The 19,781-nt window shown below is 36.9% G+C and overlaps 2 protein-coding genes across 4 annotated transcripts; one reads left to right on the forward strand and one right to left on the reverse strand.

Moving 5' to 3' along the window:
• Window positions 1-2,660: 2,660 nt before the first annotated feature.
• On the forward strand, window positions 2,661-10,069 carry LOC138327623 (cyclic nucleotide-gated channel cone photoreceptor subunit alpha-like). Of its 3 annotated transcripts, none has more exons than XM_069273881.1 (5): window positions 2,661-2,846; window positions 4,499-4,519; window positions 5,677-5,798; window positions 6,723-6,937; window positions 8,029-10,069. In XM_069273881.1, exons 1-5 carry the CDS (start codon window positions 2,760-2,762, stop codon window positions 9,618-9,620), a joined length of 2,037 nt encoding a protein of 678 aa, XP_069129982.1. In that variant the 5' UTR covers window positions 2,661-2,759; the 3' UTR covers window positions 9,621-10,069. The 3 variants fall into 3 exon arrangements, with proteins under 3 accessions (XP_069129982.1, XP_069129983.1, XP_069129984.1); XM_069273882.1 differs by having other exon boundaries at window positions 5,683-5,798; XM_069273883.1 differs by having other exon boundaries at window positions 2,784-2,900.
• Window positions 10,070-11,040: 971 nt separating this feature from the next.
• Window positions 11,041-14,130, reverse strand: LOC138327625 (uncharacterized). The gene is made up of 3 exons (XM_069273884.1): window positions 13,452-14,130; window positions 12,317-12,468; window positions 11,041-11,637 (listed from the first exon to the last, which is right to left on the reverse strand). The coding sequence occupies exons 1-3, from the start codon at window positions 13,535-13,537 to the stop codon at window positions 11,081-11,083; spliced, it is 795 nt and encodes a 264-aa protein (XP_069129985.1). The 5' UTR covers window positions 13,538-14,130; the 3' UTR covers window positions 11,041-11,080.
• Between the last annotated feature and the right edge of the window lie 5,651 nt (window positions 14,131-19,781).

A 19,781-nucleotide genomic window follows, 5' to 3' on the forward strand; every position in this document is an offset into this window, starting at 1 on the left:
CTACTAAGTAGGTGCCGTAACAATTTACTGATATTTCGGTCACCTAGTTTGGCCATGCCTTAAAACAACAACCTAACTCTGGCTGCAAACATGAGTAAACAATCCCGTGTTACTGACCTTTAAATATACTACACATCAATACTAGGTCTAAGCAACACTATATACACCACAATAATGCACTATGAAATTAAACACAGCCTAATAAATATATACATGGTTGTTATTAAATAACTAATACTTGTACTCTTATAAAATACACTATAATTTAACTCAGCCCCGCGATCCACAATTATACACGGCTAACATAACAACTTCTGTCAAGGTTCAACAGGTACCCCACTTCCTGTTTACCTAGAGGAAATATTCAAATATCATATCTATTAATGATATTCATGGGGACTTAAGCAGGGCTACTAGCCTGTCTATCTCTATAGGGTTACAATCATCTATCACCAATAATATGATTGGGGCTTAAGCAAGGCTACCAGCCTGCATACCTCTATAGGGTTACATACATGTATTTTGACAGCACAGACATTCCTAAAATGATGTTTTGATTTTTAGTAGAAACATGCACTTTCTTTCTTTGAAAATTGAATGCTTTAAATTTCTTGTCCCAATAATTTCACTGTTTTAAATTACTTCATTTCTTGAATACATATACATAACACATAAATCCATGTTTCCCGAATTAAATACTTTCGGTGATTGATTGTGATTTCTTATCCAAGAATCACACAAAGCCTACTGAACAAAAATTAAGCTTTGGTTTCTTTTTATCACTTTGTCGTTATTACGACAAAGGTAAGTCGTTATTATTACGACAAAGGTAAGTCGTTATTACGACAAAGGTAAGTCGTTATTACGAGATACTAAGTCGTTATTACGACAAAGGTAAGTATTTATTACGAGATACTACCTCATAGTTAGCTAATACGAAAACCTTAAACGTCTACATAAGCGCCAGGATCGAAAATCAAACATTTAAGTTAGACCGTCCCTTCTGGTTTCCTCTCAAGGATTTCGTTCATTTTTTGATATTTTGATTTTATGTATACCCTGATAACAAAAACCAAATAAAAATCATATGGCACCGGGTTAATTTTTCTTCCAGGGTTGCTTAAAGATATGTATTAATGACTTAATTTTCCGGATTCTAAGAATTTTTAAATAAATAATATTTCCTCCCTGTAGCATCCCTTACATATAAATGATATGTCTGTAATATGTTAATACTTTCAGTAGGTGATATAGAATTCATAACTATATTCAAGAAGCTGGGTTTTCCACAATAAAACGAAATATCGTTATTTTGAAATTAAATCCGGACCCAATTTTAGTAAAAAAATTGCGTCAAAATAGTCGTTTTCTTTTTTTTTCTAAAAAAAATGTTCTAAAAAAAACCAAAAACGTTCCATGAAAATTGGCTTATTTGCAATAAGAACAGCCAATTAAAAGTACACCTCACCGCATTATTTTTCAAAATATGACCGATTTGCTTTCTAACACCCTTAAATTTTAGCCTGAACACGTTAAAGATAGGCAAAGCCGTAACACTTTTCAACGTTTTATGTTATTCATTTACCCTTTTAGTTTTCTATATTTATTATATTATTGGAGCATAGAAAATAACACAATTATTATATGTCTTAATGGTTTTATTTATGTATTAGATAAAATATTAAAAACCAGTTTGCAAGCTACATATTTATGTAGGCCTGATCTCAAACTTTCAAAAAGAGTTTTGTTCAGCAGGAAATATATTAGATTTTTCTGAGACAAATATTTTGCTCTGTGTGATACTGTATTGAAATGGACTATTTTCCGTCATAGCATCTTTCAAATAATAAGTTAAGTAATAAAAAATTTAATGAAAATATTTTCCAGCAATTTTATTTTCGTATTTTGTTTGTCCGTTCCAGGACGAAAATTAGTATACCGGTATCTTACGAAGAGACACCTTCCTTCGGCATCCAGTACTGAGCATTTATTTCTATTCTGCAAAACGATAGGTATACAATTATAGTGATAACGGTTATTCATTTGTTACTACTGACGTGAAGTTTTTCATTTTGGGTCCCGGTAAATCTTTAATTGTTTAGCGACTATTGGATTTTACTTCATGGACGGATCTTCAAAATTATGCTATATTTACCGATTTCCACACCTTTAGATTGATACACTTCAAGTTAACACTCGGAAAGGTTCTGAACGAAATCATTGCTCGAATGCCGATGTCAGAAGCAAGTTTTAATAGATTGGTACGGAGAAATAAAATACTTTTCCTGGGATCCGGATAGCGACGTTATGGGGACGGAAGGGACGGTCTACGTTAATTAAAACAACTAAACAGACGGCAAAGATATATTATACTGTATTAAAAATGGAACTTTGGTGATCTTCTATCCATAATTTCTCACTGTCTTTTGATCTTTCTCTTCCTTCTTTCTTCATTTCAATCTGGATATGTAATGCTAATTCTTTATTTTAAGAGGTATAAATAAACAATTGGCCTTTTATATTCAGATTGCATCAACATCGGGAAAAATCGCTAGAATGCCTTTCGACGAGTAAGATTTTTGCGGTGAGATTTATGCCCCTTTATAAAATGACGTCCGGTTTCATGACGTCACTCTATTTTATTTATGACGTCACTTTCCTGGATACATTCAACGACGCGACAAACAGTGAAAAATGGCGTCCGAGATCCTTTGAAAGAACCTCAAAACCATGGAAAGATACAAAAAAGAACTTCCAACATGATAGAGAGACTCCGACGGAAGAGCTCCAGTGCAGGAAAAGGCCAGAGTGACGCTAGAAAGAAATGGGGAAGAGCCATATCGACAGTACGTGGCATATGTAGACATGAGCTTAGGCTACTGTAAATCTTATGATCTTTGGTAGGGCCAAACATGAAACATATTGAGACCATTATTTTGCTAATTTCATGTACAATGTATACATATGGTAGCAACCTATCATTATGCGTTAATGTCATATCGACAAATGGGCATTGGTATGAAAATTATCGGAGAATTTGATTATGAAAAAAAACTGGAAGGTTCTCTCAAAGTTTTACGATGCTTCATGAAAAGTACCCTGTGATTTTATCAGTATGCTACTGTGTAGTTTATTGATACAGGGACGTAGGAAGCGTGCCCCCCTTCCCGTTTCCTAGAATAGGGGGGGGGGGGGGGCGGGGGCGGTGAGCAAACAAGTCTTTTTGCCCCCAACATTTTGCATCGGCACATTCAAACCTTTGATAATAAAAATCCAATACACATAAACTAAACTAAAAATGTCATGAAGATATTATACTTCTTCAAAAAAATTAGTAAAAGATTTATTTGCTTATATGTCTTAGCAAGATAATTTATTCATTACTATTTTGAGTTACACAACAATGTGCCGATGGATTGAAGCCGGTTTTTTTCATATCGAGCTGGGTTGCATGGTATGACGACATTCACAGCTATCATTCCTAATACAAGTAACTTGAAATCGAAAAATTAACATAATTATAATAATTTTTCCTGGGAGAGACCCCCAAAATCTCGCGCCTTTGGCGCTCGCAAATTCATCAAAATGCATCGCAAAACTCATCTCAGCCATTCTAAATTGTAATATTTTTGCCGGGGGGGGGGGAGTATGAAGTATATGAAGTATATGCGGTTGTGTGTTGAATGAATCACCTCCTGTGAATGCGGGAGACTCCCGGACACCCTAACCACCAAAATCTCGCGCCTTTGGCGCTCCCAATTCCATCAAAATGCATAGTAAACTCATCTCAGCCATTCTAAAGCGTAATATTTGTTCCCGTGGAGACCTCCGAACCCATCTGAACAGCAATATCTCGCGCCTTCGGTGCTCGCAAAATCATTAACTTATACATCGTAAAACACTCACTTAGCCTTTCTAAATAACAATATTTTTTTCCGGGGAGATCACCCGGACCCCCAAACACCAAAATTCTCGCGCCTTAAGCGTTCACACGCCAATTTCGCCAATTTGCGTATTCATTAATTTCCTGTTAGTGACGCCACTGTCTATATATGTGTACAAGGATTATATGTAATGAAATGTGAAAAAAAGTATATAAAATATATACGGTTGTGTGTTTTACGACGAGAGACGTAAACGTTTATCAAAATGCATTGTAAAACTCATCGCAGCCTTTCTAAATCGTAATACTTTTTCCGGGGGGGACCAGCAATACGCAAAATCATTAAATTATACACCGCTAAACGCTTCTCAGCCATTCTCCCCAAACACCAAAATTCTCACGCCTTCGGTATTACGAGAAGACCCTATGCTGCAGTACCGCACTACCTATTGCACGAAGTTGCTCGAATGTAGCGCCTTTATTCCTGGGGACAGAGAAAGTCATCTTGATCCATGAATTTTTTTTTCGTTGAATTTAATCACAAATATAACTTTAAATTCTGCCTTATATTCAGCTTTCAAATCTATGGTGGCATTTTGATATTTTATTTTGCAGGTGCGCCGTGGATCCACTGCAGTAAGTATTACATACTGTTACAACATTCTGTTCAATATCGCAATCTGAAAATCTCAACACAAAACATTAACAATAACCGAAATTAATAGATTCCCGATGTCTTTTGTACATACACTGTTTTGTGTTCCCGATGTCCTTTGTTCACACTATCGTGTGTTCCCGATATCCCTTGTATATAAACCATTTTGTGTTCCCGATGTCCTTTGTAGATACATTATTATATGTTCCCGATGTCTTTTGTACATAAACTATTTTGTGTTCCCGATGTCTTTTGTACTAACACTACTCTGTGATCCCGATGTCTTTTGTAAATTGTACATACACTATTGTACGTTCCCGATGTCCCTTGTACATACACTATTGTACGTTCCCGATGTCCCTTGTACATACACTATTGTACGTTCCCGATGTCCCTTGTACATACACTATTGTACGTTCCCGATGTCCCTTATACATACCCTTTTGTACGTTCCCGATGTCCCTTGTACATAAACTATTTTGTGTTCCCGGTGTCTTTTGTACTAACACTACTCTGTGATCCCGATGTCTTTTGTAAATTGTACATACACTATTGTACGTTCCCGATGTCCCTTGTACATACACTATTGTACGTTCCCAATGTCCTTTGTACATACGCCTTTGTGTGTTCCCGATGTCCTTTGTACATACGCTTTTGTGTGCTCCCGTTGTCCTTTGTACATACGCTTTTGTGTGTTCCTGATGTCCTTTGTACATACGCTTTTGTGTGCTCCCGTTGTCCTTTGTACATACGCTTTTGTGTGTTCCCAATGTCCTTTGTACATACGCCTTTGTGTGTTCCCGATGTCCTTTGTACATACGCTTTTGTGTGTTCCTGATGTCCTTTGTACATACGCTTTTGTGTGTTCCTGATGTCCTTTGTACATACGCTTTTGTGTGTTCCCGATGTCCTTTGTACATACGCTTTTGTGTGTTCCTGATGTCCTTTGTACAAACGCTTTTGTGTGTTCCCGTTGTCGTTTTTACATACGCTTTTGTGTGCTCCCGATGTCCTTTGTACATACGCTTTTGTGTGCTCCCGATGTCCTTTGTACATACACTTACGTAACATGTGCTATCGTGTGTTTGGTTACCACTACATAAATGTATTATCGTGTATTTGGTTGCCACTTGTAAAGTTTCAGATCCGCCGGGAGAGTGCTGCAGTCAGCGATCCATTTTTGGAGAGATTCACTGTCACTGGGCGAGCCTCTCTGGATGATTTCGATCAACATTACTTCTCGGATATATTTACTCTATCGTAAGGCCAAAATTCTGCTACATATATAGAGGTGTGACAGAGAGAATCAATTCAGTGAAACCTTTTAAGTTATATTTTTTAGTTCTTTAGTGAAACTTTCGCATTTTCTACAGGACAAGGTGTTGATATGTATATATATATATATATATATATATATTAAACATCAAAGAAACACAATTTAACAAAGCATGACAATTTATTGACTCGTGCCCTATCCGGGCCTCGAACTCACGATCTACGGCACCCAATCGCCTAGCCAAACATAGCTGCGCCTTCTACCAATGCGCCACATCCACATCCCCAAAAAAGAATGTTTCAATGACGAAGTAATAGTTGGTTAAATATGCTGACCGTGAGTTCGAGGCCCGGATAGGGCACGAGTCAATAAATTGTCATGCTTTGTTAAATTGTGTTTCTTTGATATTTAATATTTACTAAACACAATGTATCATATACACTATGTGTAGTTGATCCAAAGATTAATTTGACAATTTCCACAATGATCATGTCAGCATATCGAACCGACTATCACTTCGTCATACATACATCATTTTTTGGAGATGTGGATGTGGCGTAGTGGTAGAAGGCGCAGGTATGTTTGGCTAGGCGATTGGGTGCCGTAGATCGTGAGTTCGAGGCCCGGATAGGGCACGAGTCAATAAATTCTCATGCTTTGTTAATTTGTGTTTCTTTGATATTTTATATATATATATCATGTTTGTCATCGGATAAATAAAATAAACACAGAAAGAAAGAAAGAAATAAGAAAGGAAGAAAACATATTAGATTCAGTATGTGGCCTAATCAGAATTGAGGAATGATCGTACCTATACACATTGTACATATACACACAGTATACGGTCCCTTCAACTTAGAAAAATCGAAGTTTTACTGTAACAGAATACCCTCTGTATCTTTTTATAGATTCTGGAGGACTTTGGTCATTAACCCAGCGAATCCGTCCTATTATTGGCTATCTTTCATGGTGACGTCAGCAGTCCTGTACAACCTTATCTTCATCATACTCAGAGGCGTCTTCTACGAAATCAACACCCCTGACCTGATGCCCATCTGGATGCCCCTAGACTACTTATCTGACTTTTTGTACATGCTGGACATGTTTTTCATGAGTCGAATGGGTAAGCATTCGGTGGTCAGTATCAGACAACTGTAACCTTGAACACTTTTCATTTGCTGAAAATTCACTGTGATATCATGAATTAATTGACGTTTCTAAAAATGATGTCACATCAGGATTTGTGGATGTCGTGACAGAAACTTATAAGAACCGTTTCATAATTTTTTTATGAAAAAAATGAAAACTTATTTAAGATCTTATATACTGTATCGAAACGTATTCTAGACTACTTTTGAATTACAATATTTCAAACTTATCTGCCCTTGCGGGTAGATATTGGTTGTCTGCATTTTATGACGCCATGTGTTTGCAGTGTAACGAATTTTCAGAGAAAACAAATTGAGTTTTGTTTACAAAATGATGACGTCACGATGGATACCTACCCGCAAGGGAGCTAAATCTGTACTGTGTAAAGACGTTATACGTGTTTTCATATAGGGTCACAGAGGCCGAATGGTTAGGACATTCATCCACTTAGTTGTGGCAGCCAAATACAGTGTAGTTACAGCAAAATACGTTTTTAACTACACGCTTACAACAAATCAATAATTTCAAGGTTAATATGTCTATAATAAGTCATTTTTTATGACCTGACTGTCCTTGAACTCTATGTTGCGATTTCAAGTCATACGTTGAGTAGATGATGATTGAAGTGATTTTGGGTAACTTCTGATGACCTCTTATTTGTCTATACATACGACAAAAGGTACAACATATGACATTCAAAATGATCCAATAATGTCTTTGAATATCTTGAACCACGGGGAGAGGCAAGACCAGATAATGAAGTGATTTTATACTCAAAGTAGTTTTTTGTCCATATCTATGATGAAGAACAATTATCAACATTTGGTCCATCCTCGAAACTCTATGGGCATCTACCACTGTCGTTATATCCATCCCTGGATTTCGGGAGAGAAAAGCTGACCAATCACAGACCTGTAGAGACTTCCTTTGAAGATTGGGGAGAGCGACGCCCATCCCCCATAGCTACATGTTATGGGATTCAATCCTTATATGCACAAGTATGAACATAACTAGTATTTGAAGTCTATATCTTGTTTCGGTAATTATTGTCGTTTGTTGTTTCAGGGTTTTTGGAACAGGGTCTACTTGTAAGGAATGTCCGAAGATTGTCAAAGGAATATCTCAAATCATACTCCTTTGTGGTAGACTTACTTGCTATTCTACCACTTGAACTTTTCTATCTGCAAGTCGGTTACAACGCATTATTACGTCTAAATAGAATCCTAAAACTCTGGAGAATGAGGGATTTCTTCAGACTGGCCGAGACGCACACCAATTCCCCAAACATGTTCCGCGTGGCTAACCTCATCTTAATGATCCTCGTCATCATTCACTGGAACGCTTGCTGTTACTTCGCGTTAAGTCGATATTTCGGATTTGGAACAGATGAATGGGTCTTTCCTGATACCGCCACTGGAGACCATGGAACGTTTATAAAACAATATGTGTACAGTTTCTACTGGTCGGTATTGACTTTGACTACAATAGGAGATACCCCAGTTCCAGAAAGGACCGCATCTTACATGTACTGTATCGGGTGTAGTCTTGCTGGTGTGCTCATTTTCGCCACCATTTTTGGAAACGTCGGTGCAATGATAAACGAAATGAACGCCCAGAGAACGAACTTTCAACATAAAGTAGATGCCGTGAAAAGATACATGGAGATTCGAAAAGTCGGTGGTGAGCTGCAAGAGCGTGTTGTTAAATGGTTCGACTATACGTGGAACAATAAGCAATCCGTCGATGATAGACAGGCGCTAGAATTTCTTCCGGAAAAACTCCGAGCTGAAATATCTATACATGTACATTTAGATACGCTCCGAAGGGTAGAGATTTTCAAGGATTGTGAGCCGGGTTTACTTGTAGAACTGGTGTTGAAGCTACGACTTCAGGTGTTCAGTCCGGGCGACTACATCTGTCGTAAAGGAGATATTGGTAAGGAAATGTACATCATCAAACGTGGTAAACTACAGGTTGTTTCGGAGGATGGAAAAACGGTGTTTGTGACTCTAAGTGACGGTAAAGTATTCGGTGAAGTCAGTATCCTTAATATACCCGGAAACAAAACAGGAAACAGACGAACCGCTGGTGTCAGAAGTATGGGATATTCAGACTTGTTTTGTCTTTCAAAGAACGATCTTTGGGATGCGCTGCAAGAGTATCCAGAAGCAAAGCAAGTACTCAGTGAAAAGGGAAAACAAATCCTTCGAAAAGATAATCTTTTGGATGAAGCGGCAGCAAGAAGAGAGGAAAGGCGCAGACAGAACCTTGACAAGAAGATAGAACTCCTTGCCGATTCTCTTGAGGACCTGAAGACGGATATTAGCAATCTTATGGGACGTATCAATAAAAAGTCCAAAGAGAAAATTAAAATGGAAGAAACAGTTATAAGTGCGTTCAAAGGGTCGGAAAGTGAACGAAGCAAATCCGATACACCCCAAAAAGAGCAACCAAAACCGGAGAACAGTGACACAAAACCTTTACCCGAGAAGAAAGAATCAAAACCTGCACCAGAGAAGAAAGAAGCGAAAACTGCTTCAGCGGGGAAAAGGGACACGAAACCTACTTCAGCGGGACAGAAAGAAAGTAAACCTACCTCGGCAGGGAAGAGAGAAGCGAAACCTTCTTCAGAAGAGAAAAAAGACACCAAAGAATAAATACATTACAAGGAAATACCAGTATTTGCTTACTGTAAAATTACTAGAAATTTCAGTACATTTAGGAGAATTGGAAATGGGAGCTTGTGTGCTTAGGAAGATAAGGGGATCTACAATATGAACAATTGTCTTGGATGGTAGATAAACACTCCATACTATCAAATAGGTATATATAATGCCGATCGAGTTACAATTATAATTAGGTGTGACCGGATATAAATATGAATGAATTTTTTGTTGTTTCTATCTTCTCGTTTTGCTATCATGTAAATCATTTGAAACGTAATGGCTTGTATTCTAAATGTTATGTTAATCCAGACTTTATTTGTACGGTATTGTTTATTGTGATAAGTAATTTGTTCATACAAGGTGTAGCCCGCAATGTTTACATGGTTGTTAAAAAACTTCCATGTTATGTGATATCATTAAACATGCATTGTGTAATTAGACTTTAGTGCTTCTATTTTGTGTTTACCAAGTCCAATGATATGGCGTTGTGACCGTATCTTGCCAAGTACATTATCGTGGGTTTTGACCAAAATTGTACTGAATATTCTTAGTTGAAGAACAAATCTTAGTAAATAGTCAAAAGAATTGGGTTTGGGGAAGGGGGTACGGGTAGTTGAGTAAACAGTCATTTGCAAGAAAAGCAAATCCCTAAAACGGTTTGCATTGTTAAGAATATTTAGGTATGTGTGCTTATGCTAAGTATTCGATATCCTGAAGTATAATTTGCCGAAAAAATCAATGGGAATGATTCACGCACCACGAGATACTTGATAACATCATTTCAGCAGGAAGATTACAAAGGGCTACGTTTCATCACCACTGGAGATAATAGTACCGCACGAACGTTATCTGGTCTCATGTGGTACATGAGTTTGGTCCCATTGTTAGACTTCCTTGCCGAAATGTGGAAAGTATTATGATGGTCATTTCGGCCATGTTGCATTGACGAACCTGCATTGCGATTAAAAGAGTTTCATGCGAAGAAGACCATCGCTCTATGAGATAAATGCACACTGTCACTCTAAGTAGCTTGGCGTAATGTCCCTTCTCGTACGGTGCACTGCTCTGCACCATTCAGCACAGCCCAAATCAACTCTATTACATGCATAAGAGTACTACAGACCGTGAGACGCCTAAAATTCTTCATATATATTGTAACCTATCCAAGCAGCCCAAAATGTCCCCCATTATGTTTCGCTGCACGATCATCTGACGAAGCTACGACACATATTTGGTCTCGTATTCGTACCATATCACGAGATAAATTGGAGTTGTCTTGTCTGTAAAAAAATTAAACTGCTCGGAAAACTATTCAAACTTAATTTAAGTGTTATGGACCATGACTAGATGTGCATGACATATTATAACATCATGGCAAATCGATGTTAACTGTTACGCAAGCAATATTACACCATGTAAAAGAAGAAAGTTGGCATATGCTTTAAAAGGTTTTATTTACTCCCAGCATGCAACAGAGCGTCAATGACATCCCCGTTTTTGCGCAGTGCCATAATAGCCTCGTTTCTATCCACATGTAGCTGTGACATCATAATATCAATATCTCGTTTGTCCAACCCGTCCTCATTTTCTGCACGTTCCCCGATCACTTGGAATAGGGCCTTAGGCCGTATAACTGCCCGTATATTTTCTGACGTCATTACTTTGCCCTTGTGTATGACCTTGAGTTTGTTGAGGGGGATTTTCACTTCACTCGCGATCACTTTTAATATTTCCTCGCCAGACCACATCAATTGAATCACAATTGTTTGTTTGTCTTTGTTTCCCTTGACAATTATCTTATCATGAGGCTGGCTAAGATCAGGGGTAGGGGTATCGCCCATGTAGATGTTGTCATTTAGGTACATCCGGGCACCAGCCGCGCCATTATCAGCCCCGACTGGCACCTTTGTCGTCTGCCCCTGTTTCACGGTACTCTTCTTTTGTAGAGCTTTACTGAAGTCCACCGTAGGATGATAGTCTGGTTTGGCAGGAGATACTGAATCACATTCTGTAAAATGGGAAACGCCGTTTAATGAGTATTTGGCAAACATTGACGACAGTTTGCCTAAGGCAGAACCTATTTTGCACATTTAAACACATGTTGCTTGGTTTACAAAGGCTATATCTTGAAAACAGTCGAATATATTTGTCCTAATGAAAACACATATATTCAGGTTTCAATCAATCTGATTGATCCTTATTATCACTACGTTTGATAAGAGGATCTGAGAAAATCCCATTAGGGATCTGACTGTGAATTTCAGGGGACGAAATAGTTTGAAAAAAACTGTCAAAGTGTTTTCATGTACGTAAGTAATCTCGCCCCAAAACACAACAAAGCTAACTTCATATGTTATATACTGGGACAAAATTGCGTTTTCAATTGATGTAGAAAGGTGCAGAAAATGCATTTGATTTGAAGTACACATGGTATAAAGGTCGTCCGAACATGATTCCTAATGGGATTTCCTCAGATCATTTTACACATGTAGTAACTAAAGGGATCTGTATTTTAAATCAGATTGGGTTTCAATCAATGAATCCAGCTGTTTCGGATATAAAAACGTCTTCTGCTAATTCAATTAAGCAATTTTGATGTAATATTCTTTTAATTATTTCTCTTCTCATTTGATATCATTGACAGATAAACTGTTTAATTTTAAGCAATTATTTAGTAAAATACTTACCATCCGTGAAAATGGACCCGTCATCGTGTCTGTATTTTGATGTTTCACCAGATTTGTCCTCTACAGAAGTTGACTTTTTGGTTTCTCCATCCGTCTGTCGAACACAGTCGTATTTGTGGGTTACCCAGTCTCTCAACTGACACGCTCTTGAACTGAACAAGAGAAAATCATGGCAGGTATATAGGGAGAAAATATTACTATGACGTAGGAATAGTTTACGGAATGGCATGGGTATGATTATAATCAAATTGAAAAAAAAACCCACAACTTTACGAACTCCGGAATTTTAGAATACACTCATAATACTGCATACCTTATGATTAGTTTGGAATCGTGAACATGACGAAAAAAAATACTTACTCAATCCTGAAATCATGAACATATGTGTACGCGTTCGGTTTGTTTTGAAATTAACAGAGTGCAATGGTGTATAAAGAATAGCATATCCTAATTCATGTCCAATCTGGCTACATATATAATAGAACTTGGCCTGAGGACATATACAAGTAGATTTTTATTTTTATAGTCTTTTTCACTGTGTTGTATGAATGTCTGTATGTTTTGTGGTGTTCGTTTTGTGTCTCTCTGCAATAATGGAAACTCCTCATTTTTAGTAAGTACTAATATATTTCAATAATAATACTGTAACAAATAATTCTTTACAATCGACATTGACCCCGTTGATTATTTTTGACTTTAGTTAAGAACTTTTGAAAATGCTTCCGGAAAAATAATTTGATGGAATCAGTATTGAGTATAAGAGTACATAAGATAGCGGTTCAACTCGTGAGCAAATACTTGATGACAAATTTAAGGTATCAACTTTTATCAAGCCATTTCTATTGTCTAACACTAGAAGAGGTCGGATAATTATCTTATATAGCCAACACCTGTATCGTGGGAAAATGATATTTAACTTGCAATGTCAACTTTAAATAAAATGTGAATGTACTACATCTATGTTGCAACGCACTATACAGAGTATTTCATCTTTTTCATTACAACCGGCAAAAACCCAAATTACATCTGTAAATAGTAACCACAATAATATACTATTACGTTCTGGTAAAAGAAAATGCTATCCGTCAAAACAGGTGACGTTGTATACCATATCATTATAAACACACGTACGTACCAGTAGATGACGTTCCGACACCTCGTGCATCTCTTCATCACGCGCTCCTGTCTACTACACACTTTACATGCCGACTCGGAATCCATGTTGACGTAAAATGGAAAGTAAAATGCCAAAAATGCTACGATCGCTTCATCGTAGCAACCTTGTTTATGCCGTTAGAGTAGTCTCCCCTTATACAGGTCATTCCAGATGAATTCTTCGAGATATACTAGTCCGGTGGCTTTTGTCGAGTTTTGGGGGTTCCGTGGGCACTTCTTGATGAAGTTTGACACCATATACCATTATGCATTCATTAAAATTTAAAATTCAGGAACATTCCTAGCGACACAGATAACCAGGTTAGTATATACAAATAATGATTAATATTTCTTTGTTTTCATACCAAATCTGGCTTTCTGATTGGCCAATATTTTTTATTTATCATAGCACTAGGGCCTATAATTATTTTTTCTTTGTTTTCATACCAAATCTGGCTTTCTGATTGGCCAATATTTTTTTTGCATACCACTATGAAAAAAAAAACGGAGAATGGCGCGTAACCCCGACTTTATCGTGACGTCACAATAGAGACATTGACGTTGCGTATTGATTCGGGAAAAAAAATCCCTTGAAAAACCCCTATAATGTTACATTTAAACATACTTCATTTTATAAAATAGAGTATAAAATATAAAATTAATTATAAATATTGAAGTCACTATTTTTTAATTTTATCAGGTTATGAAAAAAAATTGTTTGCAAACTTTTGTGAGAATCCGCTACGCGGATTCACATAGTTTGCAAACAATTTTTTTTCATACCCCGATAAAATAAACAAATAGTGACATCAATGCTTAAATGAAAAAAAAACACCCCAAAATGGCGCGAAACCCCGACGTTATCGTGACGTCACAATAGAGACATTGACGTTGTGTATTGATTCGGAAAAAAGAATCCCTTGAAAAACCACTACAATGTTACATTTAAACATACTTCATTTCATCAAATAGAATATAAAATTAATCATAAGTATTGAAGTCACTATTTTTTTAATTTAATCAGGTTATGAAAATAAAATTGTTTGCAATCTTTTGTGAGAATCCGCGTACGGATTCACATAGTTTGCAAACAATTTTTTTTTCATACCCCGGTAAAATAAAAAGATAGTGACATCAATGCTTAAATGAAAAAAAAATCCGAGAATGGCGCGAAACCCCGACGTTATCGTGACGTCACAATAGAGACATTTACGTTGCGTATTGATTCGGAAAAAAGAATCCCTTGAAAAACCACTATAATGTTACATTTAAACATACTTCATTTCATCAAATAGAGTATAAAATTAGTTATAAGTATTGATGTCACTATTTTTTTAATTTTATCGGGTTATTGAAAAAAAAAAAAGTTTGCAAACTTTTTTGATAATCCGCTAAGCGGATTCACATAGTTCGCAAACAATTTTTTTTTCATACCCCGATAAAATTAAAAAATAGTGACATCAATGCTTAAATGAAAAAAAAATCCGAGAATGGCGCGAAACCCCGACGTTATCGTGACGTCACAATAGAGACATTGACGTTGTGTATTGATTCGGAAAAAAGAATCCCTTGAAAACTACTATAATGTTACATTTAAACATATTTCATTTTATCAAATAGAGTATAAAATCAATTATAAGTATTGAAGTCACTATTTTTTAATTTTATCGGGTTATGAAAAAAAAAATGTTTGCAAACTTTTGTGAGAATCCGCTACGCTGATTCACACAGTTTGCAAACAAATTTGTTTTTCATACCCCGATAAAATTAAAAAAATAGTGACATCAATGCTTAGTAAATCAAAATCTCTAGATATTACAAAATGGCTTTTGTGGGTTTTTTTATCTGTCATATCTTTTTTTTTTTTTTTTTTTTTTAAATTGATTGATAGACTATATGATATGCTACATGTATAAATAAAAAGGATAAGTGGAGGGCGGGAATCATAGGTGATTGTACGTGGGAACACGTGTGAGAGAAAGCAAGAATTAGCGCAAGAATTTGAAAATTAGTTAAAGATAATATAATCATGGACCTACCAGAGTGCCCTAAGACCAGCTTTAGACGTTTAAGAAGTCTGGATTAAAAAGCGATAAAAATCATACTCTACAAGGTACTATATATATACGAGTATAAAGTACCATGTAGTCTGATGTAGAGTATGATTTTCATCGTTTTTTGATCTAGACCTTTAAAACGTCTAAACATGGTCTTAGGGCACTCCGGTGTGTCCATGATTATATAATCTGTAACTAATTTTCAGATCCCTGTGAGAATTAGAAGTGTGGGTACGTGGAAATACGTAAGACAAAGGGAAAGATTAGAAGTGAGGATACGTGGAAATACATAAGAGAGAGGGCAAGAATTAATAGTGAGGGTACATGTACGTGGGGGCACGTGAGAGAGGGGGCAATAATTAGTAGTGAGGTTCGTGGGAACACGTGACAAAAGAGGGAAATAAATAAAAATGAGGTAAGTGGGAACATGTCGGAGTGAGGGCAAGAATTACAAGTGAGGGTATGTATACGCAGAAATTTAAATAGTATTATATTTTAGTATTATATTAATTATATTTAAATCTCTGGTATACGTAGAGACACGTGAGAGATAGGGCAAGAATTAGAGTTGAGGGTACATGGAAACACGTGAGAGAGTGGACAAGAATTAGTATTGAGGGCACGTGGCAAGACGTGAGAGAGAGGGTAAGAATTAGAAGTGAGAATACGGGGGAACACGTGAGAGAAAAGACGAGATATTAATAGTGAGGGTATGAGGTGAGGGTATGAGGTGAGTGAGTGAGGGAATTGGTATTGAGGGTACAATGTACGTGAGTTAGTGAGTGAGTGAGTGAGTGAGTGAGAGGGCGGATGAATGAATAGTGAGTGGATGAAGTGAAAAATGAGTGAACAAACTCCTCGAAAATTAAATCACGGTTCATTCAACATCTATGGCAATGTGAGAGGTTGGCAAATGCTGTATCGGGTAATTCTTCGCCAGATAAACGATAACACGTCTTCTTGAGTCTATCTTTATTCTTCTTGACGCTTCACAACAACAAACATAGCAATGACCCTGATTAAGGATACTAAGAAACGAAACGGACATAATTTAAATATCCGGATACCACTTTGATAGTCATACACAGTACATCCCCCCGGCCAAAACAAAATTGTGCACAATTTTGGAACGATAACTATCGAAGTGATATCAAGGATAATTGACTAGAAATGTAGACATAATCACAATGAAGTACAATTAACCAATCAATATCGACGTATTCAAATGTATGGAAATTTGTATCATAGAAACTACACTAATGAAATTAAGCGATTCTAAGGAATAAATCAGAAAATACATGAAAATCGCTTCGAAAACATACATAACATTATATAGCGTATGGTAAAATCAAAAATGAATTGAGCCCTTGATTATCCAGAAATTATTACTTCTAGTACATGTCCATAAAAAAAAATTCAATACAGACAATTTATTCAGTAATGATATAGTAATGCTAATCAAAACTTTTCAATGTGAAATTACATCTAGAAATTGAATGAGGAATTAACTATTTTATCTGTCCAGCACTAATACAGTATCAAGCATAGCTACAGTGATAACTGAAAAGAGTGGCTTTAAATGGTAAGTTCACAAATGTGCACATCACTAGCAGGATATCTATCTAAAGTGATTAAGATCACTAATAAACCAACATATTCCGAACCAATAACTAATAACATGTATCATAATAATCATGCTACATTGAAATAGTTAAAAAAAAAAGGTTAATACATCAGAACATGTTCATATCCATGATTAAGGAGAGGTACACAAACTCCTGTGACATCCAGTATACCAACAGTTAGACATGATCACTTAATTGCTATTTAGAACAGAACCTCAATAACTATTCGAAAACTCAAGGGACATAACTCCAAAATGACAGATAATGGAGCCTAAGTAAAGGTTATAAAAGAGAACAAGTATATCAAATACCATATGCATCAATAGTTATAAATTGTAACATGTATATGCTTCTTGCAAAAGGTAAAATAATAAAACACTATGGAATGTCATACAAAAAAAAATTCAGTGACTGAAATTAGACAATTACACAAAAAAAAAAAATCCTTTTAATACATGTACGTGACATGTGTATAATGCTTCTTATAATTCTAAGTAGCAATGTTACATACATAATGTATAATTAGCATCGCTTCGTAGATGAAATGGTTGAACATAATGTAACCAAAATGTCTCAATCCCATGAAGTTGGAATATAAAAGTTCACCAGATACACAAGACAAAAATCTGGATTACTACATATTCTTGAATTACGATGTAAGGATTGGTGGTGGTTGTTTCTGAATAGCCTTGCGGGTTTGTCTATCTAAATCACATTTGTCAACCCAAATTGAGTTCTGGGCTGGTTCTCCAACAAAATGTATGAGATACTTGACATTGGGCTCGGTCCCTTTCTGACCTATGATACGCTTGACTTTGTAATAAGGTGCACTGTCAGTGTCCGCTGATGTATCCATTCCCATGTCACGATAACGAAGAGGCATACCACAAGCTCGTTTGGGACGTGTTTGTGGAGGAATAGGTAATTGGCCTAGGCCTTTATCCTGTAATGGACGAGTTACAGGAGCATTTTTGTCTTCTGTTGATTCAGTTTGCACTGCTACATGAGTTTGTGGTGTATTCTGTCGTGTAACAACGGATCCCAAGAGGTAAGGCACAGGGTGAGGTTCACGAACATATGCCATTTTGAGACGGTCGATATGTACAGCGTCTTTCTTACTAATTCCTGTAGCTGGGTCCTTCAGAATAACACGATGGTCTGAGGGAATATGATCTACAACGAAGGGTCCAGAATAACGCATTTGTAGTTTCTGTCCTTGTCCTGTAGTGGTGATTGAGAGAAACACATAGTCACCTTTTGATAACTTAAGGTTATTCACAGAACTATTTGCACGCTCTACCATTGTTTGTTTTGATTGCTCAAGATTCTTAAGAATACAATCCCGTACAGTGTTTAGTTTGCGCGTAAACTGCTGCATATAAGTTTGGATGTCAGGGGGAGCATCCAAATCACCATGTGGGATAGGAACTAAAGGGAAATTTGGACGATGACCATACACCACCTCAAAGGGCGCAAATCCTAAACTTGAGTTGACACTTAGGTTCATGGCAAACACAGTAGAAGGAAGAAGGTCATCCCAGTTCCTACGAGCATCATCAACATAGGGTGTTAGGCGTTCCTCCAGTGATTTATGCATCCTTTCACAAGCTCCGAGGCAGTGGTGTGTAAAGCTTGGTGTAAATTGTTGGGCAATTCCCATTTCCTTACAAACAGCCTTTGTAACTTGAGCGATAAATTCCGAGCCCTGGTCGCTGAGGACTGTTTGGCATACACCGTATTGAGTGAAAAGTTGATGCATAGCTGATGAGACGGTCAAAGCATCCTTACTTGGTATTGGTACTGCGTACAAAAGTTTACTAAACATATCCGTTGCAGTGAATATATAAGAGTTACCTTTGTATGTTATCGGTAGTGGTCCAAGTAAATCAACCTGCCAGACCTCGAAGGGGCGGCCTGGTGTAGGGTAGGATGTAATGGATGATTTGGTATGCACCTGGGTCAGTTTTCGACGCTGACAAGTGAGACAAGATTTCACGTAGTCACTTACGTAGACAGACATCTTTGCAAAGTAGTAATGTTCTTTGATTCTGTCTAGTGTGTCCGTTATCCCACCATGTGCTCCCAAAGGTGAATCATGGTATAGTTCAAGGACAGTCTTGATCAGTGACTGGGGTAGAACAAGTTGGTAGTGAGTCATACCTTTAGTTCGTTGCGACTTGGCGACGCGTTTATGAAATAGTACATCATCAACTAGGAGATAATCCGAAGCTTCCAACAGTAACCGCCGAGACAGTTTCTGTGATACAGGTAGTTCATTGGTTTTCAAATATTTCACAAGTGGCAATATATCTGGATCAGCATGTTGAAGAACACAAATACTAGTACGACTGAGATCAAATGTGGCGAGGAAATTGTCAATATGTACACGAGGAAGCCTATCCACTGAATCTCTATCAGCTGATGCAACGTTACTTTGATCAACATTACTATCCGATATTGTGTCTCTGTCACTGGTAACATGTGTGTCCATTTCACTGGATAGAGAATGAAGGTCTCTTTCATTCAATAACTGTACATCATGATTATCATTTGCTGAAGTGTCTCGATCACTAGTATCTTTGATATCAGATTGACAAGTAACAACATCATGTTGAGCGTCCTCATAAG

This window comes from Argopecten irradians, chromosome 7 (genome assembly GCF_041381155.1).
Source record: "Argopecten irradians isolate NY chromosome 7, Ai_NY, whole genome shotgun sequence".
In the NCBI taxonomy this organism is placed as follows: Eukaryota; Metazoa; Mollusca; class Bivalvia; order Pectinida; family Pectinidae; genus Argopecten; species Argopecten irradians.

What these genes read in the sequence shown, in the direction of transcription:
- LOC138327623 (XM_069273881.1), top strand. Translation starts at nt 2,760, where the DNA reads ATGATAGAGAGACTCCGACGGAAGAGCTCCAGTGCAGGAAAAGGCCAG. An exon ending in TGCGCCGTGGATCCACTGCA is followed by an intron (nt 4,520 to 5,676) that starts GTAAGTATTACA and finishes CCACTTGTAAAG; the next exon opens with TTTCAGATCCGCCGGGAGAG. An exon ending in GTTTTTCATGAGTCGAATGG is followed by an intron (nt 6,938 to 8,028) that starts GTAAGCATTCGG and finishes TTGTTGTTTCAG; the next exon opens with GGTTTTTGGAACAGGGTCTA.
- LOC138327625 (XM_069273884.1), bottom strand. Translation starts at nt 13,537, where the DNA reads ATGGATTCCGAGTCGGCATGTAAAGTGTGTAGTAGACAGGAGCGCGTG. An exon ending in TGTCGGAACGTCATCTACTG is followed by an intron (nt 12,469 to 13,451) that starts GTACGTACGTGT and finishes TCTCTTGTTCAG; the next exon opens with TTCAAGAGCGTGTCAGTTGA. An exon ending in CGGGTCCATTTTCACGGATG is followed by an intron (nt 11,638 to 12,316) that starts GTAAGTATTTTA and finishes CCCATTTTACAG; the next exon opens with AATGTGATTCAGTATCTCCT.